The 22773-nt window shown below is 42.3% G+C and overlaps 3 protein-coding genes across 3 annotated transcripts; 2 read left to right on the forward strand and 1 right to left on the reverse strand.

Annotated features, from left to right (window-relative positions):
* Positions 1 to 111: 111 nt before the first annotated feature.
* Positions 112 to 2425, forward strand: Ppcs (phosphopantothenoylcysteine synthetase). The gene is made up of 6 exons (XM_076772436.1): positions 112 to 931; positions 999 to 1129; positions 1202 to 1299; positions 1652 to 1866; positions 1975 to 2157; positions 2240 to 2425. The coding sequence occupies exons 1-6, from the start codon at positions 797 to 799 to the stop codon at positions 2423 to 2425; spliced, it is 948 nt and encodes a 315-aa protein (XP_076628551.1). The 5' UTR covers positions 112 to 796.
* On the reverse strand, positions 2156 to 6639 carry Vps16a (vacuolar protein sorting 16). Its single transcript, XM_076772435.1, has 16 exons — positions 6432 to 6639; positions 6141 to 6327; positions 5925 to 6053; positions 5701 to 5845; positions 5507 to 5634; positions 5242 to 5420; positions 4810 to 5182; positions 4602 to 4729; positions 4362 to 4506; positions 4146 to 4280; positions 3912 to 4073; positions 3679 to 3828; positions 3312 to 3559; positions 3146 to 3242; positions 2952 to 3055; positions 2156 to 2873 (listed from the first exon to the last, which is right to left on the reverse strand). Exons 1-16 carry the CDS (start codon positions 6485 to 6487, stop codon positions 2735 to 2737), a joined length of 2505 nt encoding a protein of 834 aa, XP_076628550.1. The 5' UTR covers positions 6488 to 6639; the 3' UTR covers positions 2156 to 2734.
* A 6742-nt stretch (positions 6640 to 13381) lies between these two features.
* Positions 13382 to 21239, forward strand: LOC143345548 (uncharacterized). The gene is made up of 7 exons (XM_076772792.1): positions 13382 to 13704; positions 15667 to 16280; positions 16369 to 16542; positions 17156 to 17274; positions 17457 to 17603; positions 17668 to 18872; positions 18946 to 21239. The coding sequence occupies exons 1-7, from the start codon at positions 13694 to 13696 to the stop codon at positions 20822 to 20824; spliced, it is 4149 nt and encodes a 1382-aa protein (XP_076628907.1). The 5' UTR covers positions 13382 to 13693; the 3' UTR covers positions 20825 to 21239.
* The last annotated feature ends 1534 nt before the right edge of the window (positions 21240 to 22773 follow it).

Here is a 22773-nt window from a genome sequence, read left to right on the forward strand (position 1 = left end):
TATGATGGCACGACAAAAACTCAATATTTACGTTTTAAAACGTTTCGAAGTAATAAATTCATTTCTTGCTAGTTCAATAAAATTCGGTTTAAGTTTTTTTTTTTTTTCATGAGAACGTAGTAGAACACTTATTTATATGTTGCAAGATTGCGTATATCGATCGCGGTTCGATTCAGTATTTACAAATGAAAGATGAACCGGGCTTTCGTGCATGCGCGATCTGATGACGTCAAAAACAGTGACGTGCATTGTTATGGGGCATCAAAGTACAGCAGGCTTTTACGAGCTGCGTGTAGGTTAAGTGAGGGTGTTGTGTTATCATGTGATCGTAGCTTCTTTAATTCCGTTATTAATTTTCCAGAAACATACAGATAATTTTCTAAAGTAGCCTCATAGAAGACTAAACAGTACCTGTTTTCATTTGATCAGGACATTTTGTCGATGTTAATTTCGACGAGACACGTGTGAAAAAACCGGCCTATCTAGAAACACTGATTTAATCACGCCCATTTTCTCCGATGCCCAAGGATAATGGGCAACATAAGAAACATCTGATACACTCGATACTGTCGATATTTAATGACGATAATTCGAGTTTTGTTATACCTTATTTATTAGATTTTATTTGATAAAAACATTATTGTTTTTAACAATTACTATTGCAATATTAATCCTTTGTTAGACATATATTCGTTAATGTACATGTACATATAAATTACTTTTTAAATTTATAAGAAATATCCGCGATAGGATAGTAAAAAGGTTTTACTGTGATAATATTAAAGTTAAATAATATATGAATATGAATTCAACATGGGAAGATTTTTATGCCAAACATCCACCACCTCAAGACCTTGCTCAGAGTGAAGCATTGCTAAAAGAATTTATAGAGAGGCAATTAGAAAGAAATAATAAAGTTGTACTGGTAACAGTAAGTTGTAATATTGTTAGCCCTAATATGTACAGAAATGATGAATTACTATGTACCAATGTTGCAGAGCGGTGGTACAACAACACCTTTAGAACACAATACTGTAAGATTTGTAGATAATTTTAGCGCAGGAACAAGAGGAGCTGTATCTGCAGAGTATTTTTTAGAAAATGGATATGCTGTAATTTTTATGCACAGGTACTTATTGTACAATTAATGTTCACAAACGATGTTATATTCATTTTACAAGCATTGTTTGTCCATTAACAGAGTGAAATCCCTAGAACCATTTTCAAGACATTTTATAGGATACAAAGTTTTAGACATGTTAGAAATGAAGCAACAAGAAGGAAAATCTGTCATAACAGGTATGTTTCTTATACATTAAAATTATAGAATGTTTTGTAATGTACCGAGGGAGGCATTTAAGATAGGTCACTTGAATAACTTGTGTCTTTTTTGATAGAAGAAAAAGCATTAGACAAACTTGTGTGATTTCAATGGGTGTCTTTTTTCACCTTCTAACAGAACACATTTTATAGAACATTATAAAAAGATGTAAAATGACTTATGATTGAAGGTCATTCAAGGTCAATAACAAATTAGAATATTTTGTAAGCAAGATTGGTTTCATGCATTTTTTCTATGGTAAATGACTTATTTGAGTAGTCTCCTCTGAATACCTCATCCTATAAATCTCCATAATGTGCTTGTTTTCAGTACAATCGCAATATACGGAAAAGTTAGCGTCGATATTACATAAATATAAAGAAGCCTTGAATCAAGACAAATTGCTGCAACTTACTTTCACAACAGTCTCTGAATATCTCTGGCTTCTCAGATCCGCTTGTCAAGCACTAGCCTGCCTTAAAAACAAAGCTATTTTATATCTTGCAGCAGCAGTTTCAGACTTTTACATTCCATCCAATGAATTGGTATTTCTATCTAAAATCTTCTAATAAAAAGACTATGAACGAATTTATATTCCTTCGTAAAAATTTTGTTACAATTTATGTGTATGAGAATGATCTTTAAATTTTTAGTCAGTCCACAAGATCTCTTCCAGCGGACCACCGACAATATCTCTTAAATTAGTACCGAAATTATTAGCACCTTTGGTAAATTTATGGGTTCCACAGGCTTTTGTAGTGTCTTTCAAATTGGAAACAGATGAAAATCTATTAATTTCGAAAGCGAGAAGCGCACTCAATAAATACAAGCATAACGTGAGTAATTTTAATTATTTAACTGACTAGTAAAAATGAAATATTCCAATTCTTGGTATATACTGAAAATATGTTTCCACAGTTAGTCATAGCTAATATGTTACAAACACGAAAGCAGCAAGTAATAATTGTTAATCACGAGAATGATTACGTTATATCTCTTACGGACGAACAATTGAACAAAGGCGAAGAAATCGAAAAATTGATCGTCAATAATCTCATTGACAGACACCAATGTTTCATACGATCTACTGAAAAAGTTAAGTGAGACTAATTTTCGTCACATTTTTTAATTGATATAAAATGCATTTCAATTTAGAAAATATAAAATAAACATGTCTGATAATCGATAATTGGTATTATATTGGTACAGTTCCATATCGACGAATCGAAAAGATCCGTTAAAAACCTGTTCCTGTTATTTTATATATATTAATTATTTACACTGTTGCGTCTTTGTTCAGATTTATGTAGAAAATAATTATTTTCCGTTAAATGTACTTAACGCTATCTTTCATAAACGTATGCAAAGGGATACATATGCTTAACCAAAGATTTCAAAATTAGTTTCAAAGCGTTACTTTTTGAACATCGTTATCAACGTATTAATTTTTTCGATCAGTTGTCTATTCGATGGTTCGCATTGTGCTAACACAAAAGTTAACGCGGAAACATCTTCTTGTTCCGCTGCAGCGTCAACTGCTTCGCTTAACATTCTGCAAGATTGCAACAAAGTAATTGTTGCGTCATAAATATATTCGGAACTACAATAAATAATCTTACCGTGTACTTACTTCAATTTAATCAAATACTTCACTTTTAGTTCCTTCTTTACTTTCGGCAAATATTTCTTTGCTTCTATTTCTTTGTCATACATTAAACACTGGTCTATAAACGGCTGAAATGAACGAAGAGAAAGAAGATATATCTTTACACAAATATTACGTTATTATGAGAAACGATATAAATTTAATATTAGAAAAGATACCTCGTAGCCAATAGGAGATTTCTTACTCTTGGAAAACTTTTCTAATTCCTCCCACATATTCTGTTTCGACAAACACTGTATTCGTAACCACCAATATCTAAGGAGAATGATTTATGGATAATATATGATATAAAAAGAAAACGTTGAAAGAAAACCATTCGCGTACCTTCGATCCGGTATTCGATATTCGGATTTCAGTTTGTCTGCTAATTTTAATTCATTGTGTAATAATAGCATCTTTACAGTATCATGCAACGGTTTACCAACGATCGATTTGTGCAACGTATCTTCCAAAGTCTTTTGGTAACGCAATAATTTTATTTGCTCTTCCGTCAAAGCCGCGTTTGTGTCATTACGAGCGCTCTTAAAATTTTCCTGCGCATACTGTAATAATGCCTCTCTCGACATTGTATTCTAAAACGATATTTCTCGCATGAGACATACGTGTCTGTACGTACAATCGATTAATCGATCACAGTTGACACTTGTCTCGTATTGAAGGGTCAACTGTATACACATTAATTTACACCCACCTTTCGTCGATAGCTCTCAGTAATGAACAATACCGCTTGAGCATGAAAATTATCGTATTGATTATAAATATCTCGAAGAGTTTCCCGATCACGACTCTGACAGTATTTTATATATAACGCCTTTGCTAAAGGACAATGCTTTATGTACAGCTGTGTCGTATTAATAACAAGAATCTTAATTAAATTTGCGTTATTCTTTATCGTTAAAGTCGAATCAGTGATAAATAGTTTACCTGAAAGTCACTGATCGTCATCTTCTGCCTGAGATGAGGTATTACCATATACACTAAATCGGTATTGCCACTTTCAACGGCTTTGCGGAGAGCAGTCTTTTCTTCGCCTAAACTCAATAAAAGTGGCACTTGTTGGTGTGCACGTGGCTCATAGTCTATCAACTGAAAAAAAATGTCACGTTACAAAGTATTTGAGCTAAAGTTTAGCAAAGATGAAAGAAAAAAAAGGTATACTTTAATAGCTAGTTGTTTTCTACCGTAGTCGGCTGCTTTTTTCGCAATTTCATTGTAAGAAACTCCAGGCGCATATCCCAATTTATCGGCTATTTCTTCTGCTAATTGTTCTTTGTCCAATTGCGTTTGTTTTATCTACCACAAAAAAGTTGTTACATACAGATGGTATAATACATATCCTGTATGTACTAAAATCAATTAAAAGTATAGTATTACTTTATAGCAAGCCCAGTGAGCTAATATTCTGCTTTCGCCATCGATTTCGGGTAATTGAAGATATCGTACTATTTGTATAGCTAAGTAGTAGTGTCTTCTCACAACCAATCTGTCCAATAACACTTGATTCGTTAAAACGGTATATCTGAGTGTTTATTAAGTATTTTACAATTATGAAGTATCGACTTAATCGAAGGTTTGAATTGATCAAATCGAATTATGCGTTACATAAAAGGATACTGTGTATATGTTAATGGAATTCCAATTGCAGGATGTCTCACAGCATTGAAGACTCTCAATGTTCGACACATACTGACATAATATTCAGGATCGACCGTCTTGCTGAATCCCTTCCCAAATTTGGCTGCCTAAGATAATCAATGAACGTGTCACTTACTTCTTATATTTTAGATAGAGAAAAAGACAAGATCATCGCGAGAAATCTTACTCTCATTAAAAGCTTTTGCGTCGTAAAATCAAATTCATGAGCAGCTGCATCGATGCAAGCTTTTACCGCTGCGTCTATGTGAGGTTTCACCAAATCTATGTAACTGCCAGCCTTGTGGCTCTTCCTTTCAAACTGTTTAGAAGCTTCCAAAAGATAAGATGCAGGATCTGTCGAATTAATTCGAAATATTTTCTGAACGACGTTTGGTACTTTTTGTATCATTTCGTGAGAAGAACTGGATAACACGCGTACACCATCGATCTCTGTAACAAGATGCACCGGACCGTCGTAAGTGTATACTATTGTTTCGGCTGTTCGTCCGACTACCATGATAGTACTATCCCAGCTGCAAACTACTGCTTCTGTTCCACACCTGGAAATTCCTATGTAAATATTACCAATTGTATTTTACAATGATACAAACATACCAACCATGCTATGTCTGATAACGTTTCTTTGGTGTTTGCATAATATCTACAATATGTCTCCTGGAAATCTATAGAACCTAAGTATAGTTGGCCAGTATCCGCGTAAAGAGCAATGTGACGATTTCCGGAAACGGCCATAGCTATCACGCGGTTTACTTTCTGCTGTTTCGAAAAGATAGTGTCCTAATAGAATACATAGTTTTGTTAAATCTCGAGAACGCGCGTTATATTACACGATAGTTTAATTCGTTAAAGTTTTTATAACATACGAATGGTATACGCGTATGATTCTGATGTGTTTGATGTACTATAAATATTCCATCCCAATTCGATAAAATTACTCGCGTCTCTCTGTTGCTGAATGCTAAACACCAGCAATCTATCGGCCCTCTATATCCTGAAAGGAAGATAATTAAAGCACCTACAATTTGTATTTGCACTAATCACAATTTGATGAACTTACTTGGAACTCCCGGTACTTGCCTAACTTTTGGTTCAACTATATTATTCACTAGAAATATTTGTTGTGTAGACGTTAAAACAGCAATACCTGTTCCACTGTAACTTGTAAAAAACTTTGCTTCTACAACTTTGGTATCCTTTACTTCCTGATAAAAAGAAATTCAAAATACGACTGTAATATTTTTTCAGGGTGTACAATCGTAAAACCATTAAAAAATAACATACATTTCCCATAGTAAATGCGTGTTGGTAGGTTCCAAACATATCATATATATGAACCATGCCATTGTCTTGTACACATAATAGCTCTTCCTGCTGAGACCATCCAATACTCACCAGCTGACCAGCATTCCACTGAACATATATAATAAATAACAGAAAATAATCAAGTTAAAATGTTTTCGATATTTTCACAAATTATTGTAATTTGAGATGCTTTACTTGAAACTTGGCCATTAGATTTCCAGCAGAAGTATACAGGTATATCATAGTTTTATTTGCTCCCGGAACTTTAACAAATTTCTTAGGATTTCTGGTGATTGCAATGGAACCTCCATAAGGAGCTGCTGCTAGTAGATTGTTGTCCGAAACTTCCTCTTGGAACGATAGCGGATACAATTCAAACTTCCTACAAAATAATTATAATTTTTTACTTACACCTTTTGTTCTCTAAAATCGTAGCATAACTTTGTCCGATTGCATCGTTTTATCGTGTAACCTTAATATCATTACCGAAAGTATACGTCTCGGCCCAAAGGAAACCAATCAGCAGTTAACATTGCCAACATTTTGAGAAGATTGTTGTCTGTTCTAACTTATTTAATTATAATCGTAAACGATACTGAACAGTAACAATAAAGAAACGTTTACATTTTCCAGACGGTAATTTCTGTCAACACTCCTTACAGATTTGTATGGACTCGGAGATGGCAGATTGAGCACCGGGTGCACTACTCACACTATGTTAGATCACGCGTACGTGAGCTCGTAGAGTGCGAAGTAGTCGAACCGCCTCGTGGGGGTCGAGAGAGCCGCCCAAGTTTGTGGTGGAATAGTTCATTATTTCAACGCTAGATGGTGCTTATTTCCCGACCTCGAGCCCTCTGGTGCTAAAACGCCCAAGTTTGTCGAGAAATCCATCTAGCGTGGACGATACAAACTATTCCACGACAAACTTGGGCGTTTTAGCACCAGAGGGTTCGAGGTCGGGAAATAAGCGCCATCTAGCGTTGAAGATAACGAACTATTCCACGACAAACTTGGGCGTTTTAGCACCAGAGGGTTCGAGCTCGAGAAATAAGTGCCATCTAGCGTTGAAGATAACGAACTATTCCACGACAAACTTGGGCGTTTTAGCACCAGAGGGTTTGAGGTCGGAAAATAAGCGCCATCTAGCGTTGAAAATAACGAACTATTCCACGCCAAACTTGGGCGGCTCTCTCGGCTCCCACGAGGCGGTTCGAAATTACTTCGAGTAGCTTCGGAGAATCGAGGAAGAGAGCATGTGTCAGCTTGCCTTTGTCGATTTTCTGAAACTCTACGAGCTCACGTACGCATGATCTGGCATAGTGTGAGTAGAGATCCCGGTGCTCAATCTGGCATCTCTGATTTAACCCAGTTACCGTCACACCCGTAACAGACACGGACTCGCCTAACGTTCAATTTGTGCAAGTCCGTGACAGTCACGGACACAGCCGATATGTTCTACGCTTCATAGTTTATTTGCTTTAAGTTAAAGCCTCTAATGATATATTATCCTCTAATGATGTAATTACTTTCCGACCTATGTATGTAGACGCACATAAGCAAAGTACCCATAATGAAAACAAAATTTTGTGACATGTTTTTTACGGAAATTTTTTTTATTAGTCCTATGTATAAGCGTACATATGTATATTATTTCAGATAACACTCCTGATATATCTGGCAACGTATAACCATTACTACAGGATACTGTCAGCCTCTCCTAGTCTCTGCTGACTTCTGCTGGCCTCCGCTGAACTCTGCCAGCATGTGCGAGTTTCTGTCTGCCTCTGCTGGCCTCTGCTGGTCCCTGCTGACCACTGCTGACCACTTCTGATACTTTCAACGACGTACAACGATTACTACTGGCTAATATCAGCTTCTCCTAGCCTATACTGGCATCTGCTGACCACCGCTTATACATCTGACAACGTATAACGATTACTCCTGACGTCTGCTAGCCTCCGCTGGACTCTGCTGACCGCTACTGACCACTCCCGTTACTTCTGACAACGTATAACGATTACGACTGGCTACTGTTAGCCTCTCTCAGCCTCTGCTGGCCTCTGCTGACCACCGCTTATATTTCTGACAACGTATAACGATTACTACTGACTTCTGCTAACCTCTGTTGGTCTTTGCTGATCTCTGTCAGCGTGTGCTTGGCTCTACTGAACTTTCCTGGCCTCTGCCGAACGCTACTGATCACTGCAGGTATTTCTGATAATGTATAACGATTAATACTTACTACTGCATGCCCCTACAAGTCTCTGCTTGCCTTTGCAGGTTTCTGCTTGCCTGTGCATGCCTTTGCTGGCCTCTGCTGAACACTGCTGACCACCCCTGATGCTTCTGACATCGTATAACAATTACTACATGATACTGTTCGCCCCTGCTGATCTTTGCTTGCCACTGCATGCCTCTGCTCGCCTCTGCTGACCGCTGCTGACCACCTCTGATGCTTCTGACAACGTATAACGATTACGACTGGCTACTGTTAGCCTCTCCCAGCCTCTGCTGGCCTCTGCTGACCACCTCTTATATTTCTGACAATGTATAACGATTACTACTGACTTCTGCCTGCCTCCGCTGGACTCTGCTTACCGCTACTGACCACTCCTGATACTTCCGACAACGTATAACGATTACTACTTGTTACTGCTTGCCCCTGCTGAACTCTACTTGCCTCTGCATGCCTCTGCTGGCCTCCGTTGGCCTCTCCCGACCTAAGCTGGCCTCTGCCAACATCTCCCGACGTCAGCTGACCATCGCTGACCACTGCTGACCGTTGCTGACAACTTGTGACGTTATGTAATATAATATAATATGTTTATATGTATTAAAGTTTTGTATAATGTAAATCTATGACAATAAATGATATAATTTCAAAGTATTCAATGTGTTCTCATCATTTTTTACCGTCCTCTTCCTCTCCAAATCATTCTCTTACCTATAAGATGCGTACCACCTTCTTCGCAAGTTCACCAGCATTTTAGAAATGTTCCGGGCGCTTTGAAAATCCGGATGGCCTTGACCCAATTTCGAAAGTGGGTCAAGGCCATTCGAATCTTAGAAAATTTCCGGGCGCTTCGAAAATCCGGATGGCCTTGACCCAATTTCGAAAGTGGGTCAAGGCCATTTGAAATTTCAGAAATCTTCCGGCCGTTTTGAAAATCCGGATGGCCTTGACCCAATTTCGAAAGCGGGTCAAGGCCATTCGAATCTTAGAAAATTTCTGGGCGCTTCGAAAATCCGGATGGCCTTGACCCAATTTCGAAAGTAGGTCAAGGCCATTCGAAATTTCAGAAATCTTCTGGCCGACTTGGAAATCCGGATGGCCTTGACCCAATTTCGAAAGTGGGTCAAGGCCATTCGAAATTTTAAAAATCTTCTGGCCGACTTGGAAATCCGGATGGCCTTGACCCAATTTCGAAAGTAGGTCAAGGCCATCGAATCTTAGAAAAATTCCGGGCGCTTTGGGAATCAGGATTTGGCCTTGACCCAGTTTCGAAAGTGGGTCAAGGTCACCGGCATTTCAGAAAACGCTCCGGGCACTTTGGAATTCCAGTTTTAAGTAGAGAAACGGTTCCTTATAACTAAGGGAATAATGGGGAGAGGAAAAGAAAGGTAAAAGTGATGAGAACACATAGAATTCTTTGAAATTATATCATTTATTGTCATAGATTTACGTTATACAAAGTTTTAATACATGTACATCATGTTAGAAGTTGTTAACAAAGGTCAGCGTGGTCAGCAGGGGCCAGCAGAGGTCAGCAGAGGGATGCAGAGGGATGCAGATGCATGCAGAGACTAGCAGGGGCAAGCAGTAGCAAGTTGTAATCGTTGTACGTTGCCAGAAGCATCAGGGGTGGTCAGCAGAGGTCAGCAGAGGCTGGGAGAGGTTAACAGTAGCCAGTCGTAATCGTTATACGTTGTCAGAAGTAACAGGAGTGGTCAGTAGCGGTCAGCAGAGTCCAGCGGAGGCAGGCAGAAGTCAGTAGTAATCGTTATACGTTGTCAGAAATATAAGCGGTGGTCAGCAGAGTCCAGCAGAGGCTAACAGTAGCTAGTCGTAATCGTTATACGTTGTCAGAAGTAACAGGAGTGGTCAGCAGCGGTCAGCAGAGGCGAGCAGAGGCATGCAGTGGCAAGCAGAGATCAGCAGGGGCGAGCAGTAGCATGTAGTAATTGTTATACGATGTCAGAAGCATCAGGGGTGGTCAGCAGTGTTCAGCAGAGGCCAGCAAAGGCATGCACAGGCAAGCAGAAACCTGCAAAGGCAAGCAGAGACTTGTAGGGGCATGCAGTAGTAAGTATTAATCGTTATACATTATAAGAAATACCTGCAGTGGTCAGTAGCGTTCGGCAGAGGCCAGGAAAGTTCAGCAGAGACAAGCACACGCTGACAGAGATCAGCAAAGACCAACAGAGGTTAGCAGAAGTCAGTAGTAATCGTTATAGGTTGTCAGAAATATAAGCGGTGGTTAGCAGCGGTCAGCAGAGGCTGGGAGAGGCTAACAGTAGACAGTTGTAATCGTTATACGTTGTCAGAAATTCCAGGAGTGGTCAGCAGTGGTCAGCAGTGGCTAGTGGAGACCTGTTGACGGGAGGTCGGATATTAGTTGTTGAAGAGCGAGAAGGGAAGTGTGAGCCTTTCTCTCTCGACTCCCACGAGACGGTCCGAACTTACTTTGGGCAGCTACGGTGAATCGAGAAAGAGGGCATGCGTCAGTTTGCCTTTGTCGACTTTCCGAAACTCCACGAGCTCACGTACGCGTGATCTGACATAGTGTGAGTAGGGCACCGGGTGCTGAATCTGGCATCTCTGGGTTAAATCAATATCTCTTGACAAACTTTACCTTTGATTCTGAAAGAAATCGAGAGAAATTGTATCTGCGAATAGATATTTTTAATAGTACAATTAAATTTTACTAATATTATAAGGATTATTCTTGGAAGAAATATGATCCCAGACATCCAAACATTTCCTTCATTCCCCTGACCTTGTTTGACTTTTCAGATCACTGCATAGCACGTAATAGTAAAAAATGAATCATATTGGATGTAGAAGACCGCCAAACTTTTTTCTCTCAGACCTTACGGAAAGTTTTTCGGGAAAGAACGTTGGCTAATTGACGAAAATATTTAAAAACATGTATTATTTAAACATTTATTGTAGTATTTGAAAAAATGTGATCCTCGAAGAACGAGGTCTGCCTGATTTTACGTACAATTCAGTTCCAAAATCGCTGGACCAAAAATGGACGATTTCAGCGGCCACTCTTTTCGGCGACGAGGTCGTTGATCCACGTTGCGTTTGCCTTTGGTTGCAGAGTTGAATGAAAGTAACACGATATAATAGAAAGTACGCTGGCGACTGTCAATCGCTATCGTAGTAACGATTAAAATAACTAACAGTGTTTATTTCTTTAGCAATGGTTAACGCAAATTGCATGAAAGAATTCTGATGTTGGATTCAGAGAACGAATATATTGAAGTAATGACGCAGGCAACAAATCCGCTGGTATCGAGCACTTCGTATAGACAGTGGCAGTGAAAGGTTGTCAGACAAACGTTTCTACGTTCATCCGTTCCCATCTTGCGCTCCTTTCCCACACTGCGTGTACCAAATAGACACACATGCACGAATCAGAGAAATACGCGCGCGATTAAATGTACAATTTATAACAACAGATATCGAATAAGACCAACAAACAATTTATTTCTTTTCAATAATTGAACCAATTTGTTACTTTAATAGTAGATGGTAATTGAATTTTAATATTCTTACTCAACATCGTATAAAATATTATTTATGTTAAAATTCTATGCGTTCAGTTTTGTTTCTTACTGTATGTTTATACAGGGTGTTCGACCACCCCTGGGAAAAATTTTAATAGGGGATTTTAGAGGCCAAAATAAGACGAAAATCAAGAATACCAATTTGTTGATGGAGGCTTCGTTAAAAAGTTATTAATGTTTAAAGTTCCGCCCGTACTGAATTTTTTTCTCGAAAGTGGGTTGGATTTCGGGGGTATGTGTAATGACCAAAAATGTTTGTAATCGACCCCTACAGCGAGAAATATTTTTTTTAGAATGATTTGAAAAATTTTTTTTTCGTCGAAAAATTTAGGCACCTACCCCTGTCGACTTTTCTTAAAAATTCGTTTTTGATTTTTAGTAATTTCGTTTGACGTCCTACAGAAAAGTTGTCTAATACTTTTTTGTAGGTATCCATGAGCTCTACTTCAGAAAAAAATTTCAATGAGATACGTTCACTATTGTAGGAGTTATGGCCGTTTGAAGATTGGGCCACTTTTAAGGGGTTTTTCGTATTTTACGGGGTGAAAGAACAACTTTTTCATTATTGTTATAATTTTTACATATTCTACACCAAAATACGCGGCGTTTGGCTTTTTAAACATTAAAATCGTCCAATCTATTCAGGAGTTATGACATTTTAAAGATTCGAATGAAATTTCCTGGGTACATTTCTGGCCATACATTATATTTTCGTTTAGGAATTTTTTTCTCGAAAGTGCGTAGGATTTCGATGGTAGGTCTGTTCACCAAAAGTGATTGTAATCGACCCCTGCAACTAAAAATAATTTTTTTAAAACGATTTGAAATTCTTCAATTTCTGCGAAAAAGTCTACCTTCCTGAATTTTTTTTCTGGTAAGTGCGTAGGAATTCGAGGGTATGTCTGTTGACCAAAAATACTTGCAATTGACCCCTGCAACTAAAAATAATTTTTCCAAGACGATTCGAAAGTCTTTTTTTTTCACCCAAAACTTTCAGCACCTAATCGAATTTTTTTCTCGAATGTGAGTAGGATTTCGGAAGTACGTGTATCCACCAAAAATGATTGTAATTGACCCCCGCAATCGAAAATAATTTTTCCAAAACGATTTGAAATTTTTGAATTTAATTGTCAATAACTTTTTAACGAAGCCTCAGTCAAGAAATTGATATTGTTGATTTTCGTCTTATTTTGGCCTCTAGAATGCCTCGTTGAAATTTTTCCCTGGGGTGGCCGAACACCCTGTATAATATTTCATAGTTTTATTCGTTGTGGATCCCCCTGTTTCAATATAGAGAAATTCTTTTCAGTTTACGCGGTTCTATTGAATTGTTTCTGATGCCAATAATTTTGTGACTCACTGTAGGTAAACTCGCGCGAACACCGTTATGTCGGAGTCCGCGGATCCCGTGGAGAAGGGCAACACGGTATACGTTAGTCTCTCCCGAGGTCCCCTTCTTCTTTCTCGTTCATTACGATTTTTCATTGCTACGGTACGGCCGCACGAACTTCTCCGTCAGTTACCGAATGTCGAGGCGTGTTCCATTCGTTTCAGTATCTTCGCGAAACTGAACGCGCGTGGTGGTCTTGCGACGAGTTCTATCCTATATGGATATAAACGGGTAAGATAGCAAACGCCATATTTTAACGATCGAGACGGTGACTCGTTTCGTCGGACGAAACAAGGCAGAACGCGGGTAAATGAGAAACGAAAAAAGGGGGACAAGTGCGTGAGCGCGAACGCGCGCGCTGTTCACCGGGTCGCCATCGAGGAATCGTTTTCTTTTAACTTAAACGGACCTCGGGACGCAGGAAAGGGAACGTGGCGCGATGAAGACAAGTTCTTAGCGGTCCAGTAGCTGGACGTTCGATCGCCGAGGAAAATAATTCAGATGGTGATGCGGACCGGGGCCGAACGATAATAAAACAGTGTCGCGCGGACCAGCGAACATGATAGCAGTGTAAGTCGCCGTGTTATGCAGTGTCTAATATGGGTGTTTGCTCGTTATTATACCGTTCGAGTGTTTAGTTAGCAACGGGCACGCTGGGTCCATCGAGGAAACGCGTAAAACGATACGTCTGGCCGTCGTTGTGCGGTTTCTGCGAAAATATTCCAACGAATTCAAGGCTGATCGTCCAAGTATCGTCCACTTACTTTCTAACTCGGGACGAATCTACGGTTCGAACCGCTCGATAATCGCACGGACGCGGATTGTTAATTACTATGCACAGAACGTTGGCCTGCTGGTTTGCCAAGACGCCGCGCGAGAGACAAGATTAAGATAAACATATTGTTTCTGGAGGAAGCTCGTGGGAACGGTTGCGAGGCGGTAAACCTGGCCGGTCTGCATAATTATCAAAGAATACAATGCATAATTGCAGAGGGGGGAGAGCCTCCAAAGGAGTTAAGGGGTTGTCGAGCTTCATTTTAAATCGTACTAGGGAAAGAGCCATTGTAATCGTTTGAAATTCTAAATTCAACATTTTTTAAATTAAAGGCGCTTTTAAAACGTTTACAATAAACGAACCTTAACGCTTGTACATTTCTGAATAACTTCAAGTAACAAGAACCCCGTTGAACCGTTGAATACTTTTATTTGTTGCGTTATAAATTGAAAAAATATCGAGGATATTTCTAGACTGGGAAAACCGGTGTGGCTGGTCAACGTGTCAATAATTACGGAAGTTACAATTCAATTACGTAAATGCATAGCTTTTTTTTTATGGTGAACATAATTCAGACTGATGGGAAATACGAAGAATAATTTGTTAACAGAATTATAATCCAGAAAGATATATTTCCCGAGCGTTGGAAGCAGAATGTACGGCCATTAACCATTCTGATTTTTCTTAATAAACGAGACTGGTTTTACTTCCTCTGCAACGAAGCACGTATAGAAAACATGATCCAGTGTATAAAACGTGCATTATGGGTTCGTAAAAGTTCCAGAGGAGCACGAAGAAAGGAGAACATAAAATCTACTATCGATATTTAACAATTTTAAAAGTATTCGAAAGATTCGTTTGAACAGAGATAATGGGGCCATTCGAAAGATAACTCGATCGTATTTATTACGAATGATCTATTTTCGTTTTTAGTAAAATCGCAAACTAATGAAACTGATCGGTTCAGGATTAAGTAATGTGTCGAGTGGGAAGCCTGAACAGTTAAAATTCAATTCCAGTCTGCCGTGCAACGGTTTCTTGGTGGATTCGCGTTACGCGCCTCGTTGGTCAAATTCGAGCGTCGAGCGTACTCGAGCTCCGGGCTCGAAGCGAAAATTAACGCGGGAATGCTTCGCTCTGCCGAGAAATCCCGTTCGCTCGGAGAAAAAGAAGGGAACGTGGTCGTTTAGGTATTCGCGACAAACAGGTTTCACTGTGCGTATCTGTACAGCGGACGAAATCACCGTTACACGTAAGGTATCCGCGTTTCAAGACGCGGACGAGTCCGCGGCCGAACACGCCTTTACGCGCCGCGACGCGCACCGCAACGCGGAAGAAAATTGAAAGCGCGTAGCACGTACTTTTCGATGTCGAAAGCGTCTTTAATTAGGATAAGCCAGGGTTTCTCAAACCATGGTCGCCAATGAGGATCGAACGCGACTATTAACACGCGATTACTGCTTCGTCATCTGTACTTAAAGTAGCAGATTCAAATCGTCTGCCTGTATAAATATAAAATGACGTAAAATTACAGGCCAGGGACAACCAGTCACAGATTTAAAAATGACATGACAACGCGTTGAAGAGATGTACCAGAGGAATCAGCGTTTCTGGGCTTGGTTATCGAGAAAGTTGAACTTAAACATCGACCCGGTGTACTCAAATTTCCGCCACCTTGAAATTTTCTTCTCTTTTAAACACACGCAGCGTTCAATAAAGAATTATTGTTTCTATGGTTAACATTGTTTCGTTTCCAGGTGGTGGGTGTCGTTGGTACTTTTGCTGTCGAACGTCCTACCGTCGAAGCAAGCGGAATGGGTGCCCTGCGTCGAGCTGAAGCGGAATCTGCAGGTCCCCTGCAAGTGTTCCGTTTCCGCGGAGTACACAGGTCGCGCGATCGAGATGAATTGCGACAGAGTGGTCTTCACGCGGGACACGATGGAGAGTTTGCGCGGACAACCGATCGTTTCCGTTAGCCAAAGACACAGCGGGTACCAGACTCTGCCAGAGGACCTGCTGGACTCCGGGTTGAGCCTGAGGAAGCTCGATCTGTCGGGCAACTCGATCTACAAGCTGATGAATCGTCTGCTCGAGGCACAGCCCAGATTGGAGGAGCTGAAACTCGCTGACAATCTCCTGGGCGACAGTCTGAACCCGATATTCTCGAGCAACGAGTTTCACGGTATGAGGGAGCTGAAGCTCCTCGATCTGAGCAGAAACGGCCTGAGGAGCATCGAGGAAGGCATCTTCAAGGGTTGCGAGAACCTCGAGCAACTTTACTTGGATGGGAACGATCTAACGGCGGTGCCAACAGCATCGCTGAAAGGTCCCAAGTCCATCAGGGTGCTCTCGCTGTCTGGCAACAATATTGGTGAGTAATGGTCGAGTTACTGATGAATTATACTTTTTATTAAGGTCTTGAGAGTCTTGGAAAACATTCTATTTACCTTTTTCCGCAGTATCGTTGCCGCGAGCTGCCTTTTCGATGGTCGGCGAGTCGTTGCTGCGATTGGATCTCAGCGAGAACGAACTGTCCCACATGGAAGATGGTGCACTTTCTGGGCTCGAGCAGTTGCTGCTGCTGAATCTATCCCGCAACGATCTTGGTCGTTTCAACAGCGATGCTTTCAAAGGTGCAAACGACTGGTGGTCAAAATTATAAAATGCGTTTTTAATCGCTAAATCTGAATTTCATACAGGTGCAATGTCTAAAGCATCTCAGGAACGCGACCTGGATCTCGGTAGTGTTCGCACGTTACCGAGTTCCACTTTCATAGAGACGCGCGTGAAAAGCGAGTCACCCGTTGTCCATTTTCTCAGCAGCCTTACGAGGAACAACGGGCGAGTCGCAATCGTTGTTCTCACGAGTCGGTTAGTTGCGTACGCGGCTCCTACTTTCGCGCAACTATATTCAAAAGTTGCGCTAACTTCTTTTATCGTTACGCTCCATCGCTCACCGCGGCCATTAACTCTTTACGTTGGCATTTAACTAGCGAACGCGTAATCCGCGTACATTCACGTCCATAAGCCACCGGACACTTAACGAACGTGGAATAAAAACGAACTAATACTTATTCGTTATATTAAACAAGTTTCATAATAGTACCAGACGTGCAGGCGACTCGCCTATCAGCTTGGTCATATGTCAAATACTGGTCAAAGCATAATAATGTCTGGGAGATGTTGAGGAAGAGAAAGGTGGAGTCAACCAGTACGCACAACTAACGCTAAATATGTTATTTTCAGGTGCTTACAATTTGCTGCAATTAGATCTGTCGGCAAACTTTCTCCAAGAGTTTCCCAGTGACGCTCTGAGGCTCTTAACGGATTTGAAGTTTCTCAACATTTCCAACAATTTGATTACCGTAAGTAGCAGAATCGGTGTCCATACAGAGCGTTTAACGACCAAAGATAACCAGTGCGTTTTATGAATAAAAATAAGAAGCACATTGTTAACGCAAAGTTGTGGATACTTGGCAGCATAGCAAAGATATATAAAAATATTCCTGCAGTTCGTCACAGTTCCTAGAATCATTATCCTTTCCAGGACATAGACCAGGCGCATCTGTCAGGTTTGAAAGAGCTGCAGGTGCTGGACCTCAGTCGCAACAACATCGGTCGTCTCGGCGTCAACACGTTCTCCAGCCTGTCCGCCCTGACTAGGCTCGATTTGAGTTTGAATGCTCTACGCACGGTACGTGACGACGTCTAAACGCTTAAAAATTGTCGATCCCGTTACAATTATATTGATTTTATAGATCGAGGAATCGTCGTTCGAAGGTTTGACCAAATTAAAGTGGCTCTCCCTGCAAGATAACAACATTCTCCTGGTGCCAGCAACGGCTCTGACCAGACTACCGTCCCTGACCCATCTCCACGTGGAGTTTAACCGTATAGCCGCGCTATCCACCGAACTGATAAAAGCAACAGCCCCGAGGTTGGTCACTCTGGCGCTGACGCGAAATTTGGTGCGAGAGATACCGCCTGGATCGTTCCACGAATTCGAGAATCTGATCAGCATCGAGCTATCGGGCAACATGCTATCGACCATCACCCCGAGCACGTTCGCCGGATTGGAGGACACGCTGGTCAACTTGGACGTCTCCCGCAACAGGCTGACGTCGATCGGCGAGCTTCCTTTGCGCAACCTGGCCTCCCTCGACCTGGCGGGCAACCAGCTGACGCGAGTACCGCCAGAAACCTTCGACCGTCTGCAACGATTGCGATATTTGAATCTGAGCTCGAACCCCTTGTACGGCGGCTTCCCGCCCGTGTTTCCGTCCTCTATCGTCGACCTGGACGTGTCGCGTACCGATCTAAGGATACTGCCGACGATCCTGCTGGCGAACCTCGAGTCCCTCGAGAGGATATCGATCGCTGGGAATAGACTGGAAAGGATCGAAGAAGGGACGTTTCGGGGCCTTCGCAATCTGACCAGCATCGACTTGTCGAAGAATCGGTTGGAGAGCATCGAGAACGGAGCGTTTGCGAGTTTAACGAATCTATACAAGCTGAATCTGCGAGGGAACAAGTTGACTTCGTTCGCCGGGGAGCACTTCGACACGGGCACCGGCTTGGAGGTCCTCGACTTGTCGAGCAACCGCATCGATCGTTTGTCTCCGACCGCTTTCGCGATTCATCCGAGGCTGAGGGAGCTCGATCTCTCCGACAATCGGTTCCTTCACTTCCCCGGCGACTATGCGCGATCCCTGCAGTTCTTGGAACGGTTGGACTTGTCCCGCAACGCGCTGAAACGCGTCGGGGAGTTTGGGTTCTCGCGGATCGCGCGACTCCGCGTCCTGAATCTCGCTGGGAACGAGATCGAATCGGTGGACGAGCTCGCGTTCCACAATTCCACGCAGCTGCAGCTGCTGGATCTGTCCGACAACGACGTCGAGTCGCTGAGCGAAAGGACGATGGAGGGGTTGCTGCGTCTCGAGCATCTCGATCTTCGCGACAACAGGTTTGTTTATTTATCTCGATTAAAAACGATTTTCTGTTGTAATACTTCTTTCACACGATTCGTTTCTCGACAGGTTGACTTCACTGCCGGAAACGATTTTCGACCCGAGCAGAGTCCGCTCGGTGGAGAGCGTGGATCTGTCCGGGAATCGGTTCGACGAGATCCCGATCAGAACCCTGCAGAGACAGTCCGCGTCCCTGTCGCGTTTAAACTTGGCGCGCAATCGGTTGGTCGAAGTTTTCACCCAGGATATCGCCAACAACGTGAAGGATCTGGACCTCTCTGACAATCCTCTGAGCGAGAACGCTATAAAGGGAATACTCGGCGAGGCGAAGATCCTGCGGTCGTTGAACCTCGCCAATACCGGGACGAACGCTCTCACCAGGCTGGAGACACCGTTCCTGAAGCGATTGAATCTCTCTAGAAATAGCATAGTCGACGTAGAACCTAATGCTCTCGAACGTACAACGATGCTGGAGAGCTTGGACGTCTCCAGGAATCGGTTGACCGATCTGACGAGCGTGATCGTAGCGTTGAAGGGTTTGCCAGTCCTTCGTTGGCTGGACGTGTCAGGGAACGATGCCAGTATCATCAACGAGACCACCTTCGAAGGACTGACTGCTCTACGATCCCTGAAGATGTCCGATTTACCGCACTGCGCGCGTATCGAGAGAACAGCCTTCAGACCGTTGGCCAATCTGCGTTCGTTGTCCGCGTACAATTACCCAAAACTGGGCTACTTCGACGTTCAAGGGATCCTCAAAGGGATGAGTCGTTTAGAGTCGTTGGACGTCGAGATCAAGGACTCGTCGGTCAGCAACGAGCAGCTCTCGATACGCGCTCATCCGCGGCTGCGGGAACTGATCCTGCGCGGCGAGAGGCTGAGGAACATTCTGTCCAGCTCGTTGGTCGGCGTTCGTGGTCGCAAATTGATCATCGGACTCAAGAACACGTCCGTGGACGCGATACCGGCCGCCCTCTTCTTCCCGGTTCCCCGATCCACCGAGCTGGAGCTGGACATTTCCGGTAGCAAGTTCGCCACACTGTCCTCTCAGTTTCTCGCCGCGCTCGAGGAACGCGGCGGTACCGTGAAGATCAAGGGCCTCGAGGAGAACCCGATCAACTGCAGTTGCGACGCCAGACCACTGTGGAAGTGGCTGCGAACAACGATGACGATCGGCGGTGGCAACTCGTCGAACCGAGTGTTCTGCGTTGCTCCCCCGCATCTGGCAGGCTCTGTTTTGACCGGTATCGAGGAGGACAAGCTGTCGTGCGAGTTCACAGCCGCCACTCCGGGTTCCAAGCACAGGACTACGATGCTCACCGACACCACCGCCGCCTCGAAGAAGTCGACCGCCGCTGTTTTAGAGCCGGAGATCATCTGGACGGTGGCGCCTGCCGTTCAGAATGATCCGAAACGAAACAAACATTATAACAATAATAATAACCACGAGCACGCGGTGGACACGTCGGTGGGGACTGCCTCGGGCACCGACGACACGTTGATCATCGGTATCGTCGGCGGAGTGGTAGCGCTCACAGCCATAATCGTGATCGTTATTTGCATCTGTAGATTGAGATGGTCCAGTCGAGCGGAGGAAGCGCGAATGGCCGCGGTTGCATCCAGCATCCGCGAGGCCTCGATGATACGGCCAGCGAGCGCCTATTCTGGAAAGATCAATCACGATCTCTACGTGGGGTCTTACAACGGATCGACGCTGGATCGCGGGAACGGCGCGGTTGCACCTTCGATCCCAACCCCGCCAGTTCAGATAATGCCTTTCGTGCAACCGATGCATCTTATGCACACGCTCTTGACCCCCACACCGATGCACCAACCCCAATCGCAGCAGCAATCGCAACTGCAGTCGCAACAGTTTTACGGTTACTGCGATGGCTCGTCGTTACCCGTCTACGTCGCCTGCTCCACGGATACGAAATGCGACAGATAACTGACCCGCGTCCGTCCACGCCGTGTACATACACACACATACCTCATAGTTTATTGTTAACGCGTTCTGTCACCATAGGACAACGTGGTGTACATACGTACTTCATTTAGAAATTTTCTGTCACAGCGAACGCTTTCAAAGCGTCGCGATTTGTTTCTATATCAAAGTGTTCTACAGTTAATCCACTTTCTGTAACTACTGGCACCCAGTAGTAGGCGTTAAGATATCGAAGATAGTGGTAGCCGATTTTGGGGGCAGACGGCTCATCGATTTCGAGATCTGTTTCTACGCTCGAATGGTAAAACATAAGCGACAATGTATTGCTACCCAAAACTTGGTGCTCGATCGCTTAATTATATTATGTTCGTACACTTCTATACGTGCATACATATATGTATACACCTCATACCCTAAGCTATCATCCTGTAAAAATATACATTTTTATGTACCGATCTTTTAATCTTGTTTTTCCTATACCTACCTTTCTTGCTTAATGTACTTCATGGAAATTTATTTATGTAGTAGAGCTATAAATGCCTATGAAAAAGTATTAAACAACATTTTTGTAGAACGTGTTACAAATTTATTGAAAATGGAAGTGGTAAAACTCTCTGTTGCACTTTCGTTTGTTTCTTCTTTGACCAACGATCGTTGGCCACAGAAGATCTTTATTAATGGAGGGTGGTTGAGAATCGGTTTAATTAATAATCGTAATACTCTTAGCCGGGTAATGCAATTATTAATTAAAAACTAAATAATATTAGCAAATTGGCTGCGATCCGCCTTGATTCACTAGATTAGTTTTGATTCTCATTGATTCATCAAAGTTTTTAGAGTATTGTCACAGACGAGGTATACGAGTAGATCTTTCACCCAATGTATTTTTTCGGCTCATTTTTATTCCATTTTCGTGTCATTCACAACGTTACCAACAGATTCAGAAATGAATTTTAATCCCTTCCATAGTCAACTCACATGTATTTACGCAAACACTACAGCTGTTTGCCTATCAATACTAATTCAGTGAATAGTTTTTCAATTGACCGCTATCCATGAGAAGAGGCCGCTAAAATCACCTCCGAATTTTCAGGTCGGTATGGCAGTCAGATTCGGCTGTGAAAGTCCATAAGGTGAAAAGTCTACTCGTATACCTCGTCTGTGCTCCCTCTTCGATATTTCATATTACAATTCCCGCCATTCCATTGCGCTGCAATCTCATTCTTTCCTCTATTGGTAACGTCGCGTGTGATACGAAAATGGTAAGGGGGCTACGTAGCCCCGCCCTCGAAGGTATATTACACGAAAATGTATTAAACGATAGGTTTATAGTGCGTTCAAATTTCGTGTGAATCGATAAGTATTAATCGTGATTTAAATACGCTTCTTTATCGAGTCTAGCATTGAAAATCCCTGAAACTCCATACGAACCACGTGTGTTTACACGGAACTGTTGCAAATGCGACGATATCGCGCACCTGAGGCTCCGTTAGCGAACGGAGGCGACAATTCGTTCGCGTAACATTCTGTTTCTCGGGGAACGACGGTGGAATTAAGCGCAGATATTTCGTCGAAGCGAACACGCGCTTCTAAGTATAGTTTGCCGCGTCTGGAAAAGATTCACGAGGCTTCTTTTCACTCGTAAAGTCACGAGTAGAAGGAATGGCACGAGGGAGGACGAGCACATGCATGGGACACGTGCGCGCGAGGATTCTGGACAGGAAACGACATTTTAGTCGAAAATGCAACGTGAATCTATTTACTAATATAATAAACCATCGATCTTCTAATTTTAATGAAATAGTAGGTTTTATAAATGGCTGTTCCATCGAAGTATATTGGTTAAATTTTGTTCGTGTCTGAAATACTCTATTGTCCAATTATATATTTTTTTGTTTTACTTGTACACGTCGCGTTGGCAGAGTCCGCAAAATTTCTCAGACGTGTTTGTT

Source organism: Colletes latitarsis, chromosome 9 (genome assembly GCF_051014445.1).
Source record: "Colletes latitarsis isolate SP2378_abdomen chromosome 9, iyColLati1, whole genome shotgun sequence".
In the NCBI taxonomy this organism is placed as follows: Eukaryota; Metazoa; Arthropoda; class Insecta; order Hymenoptera; family Colletidae; genus Colletes; species Colletes latitarsis.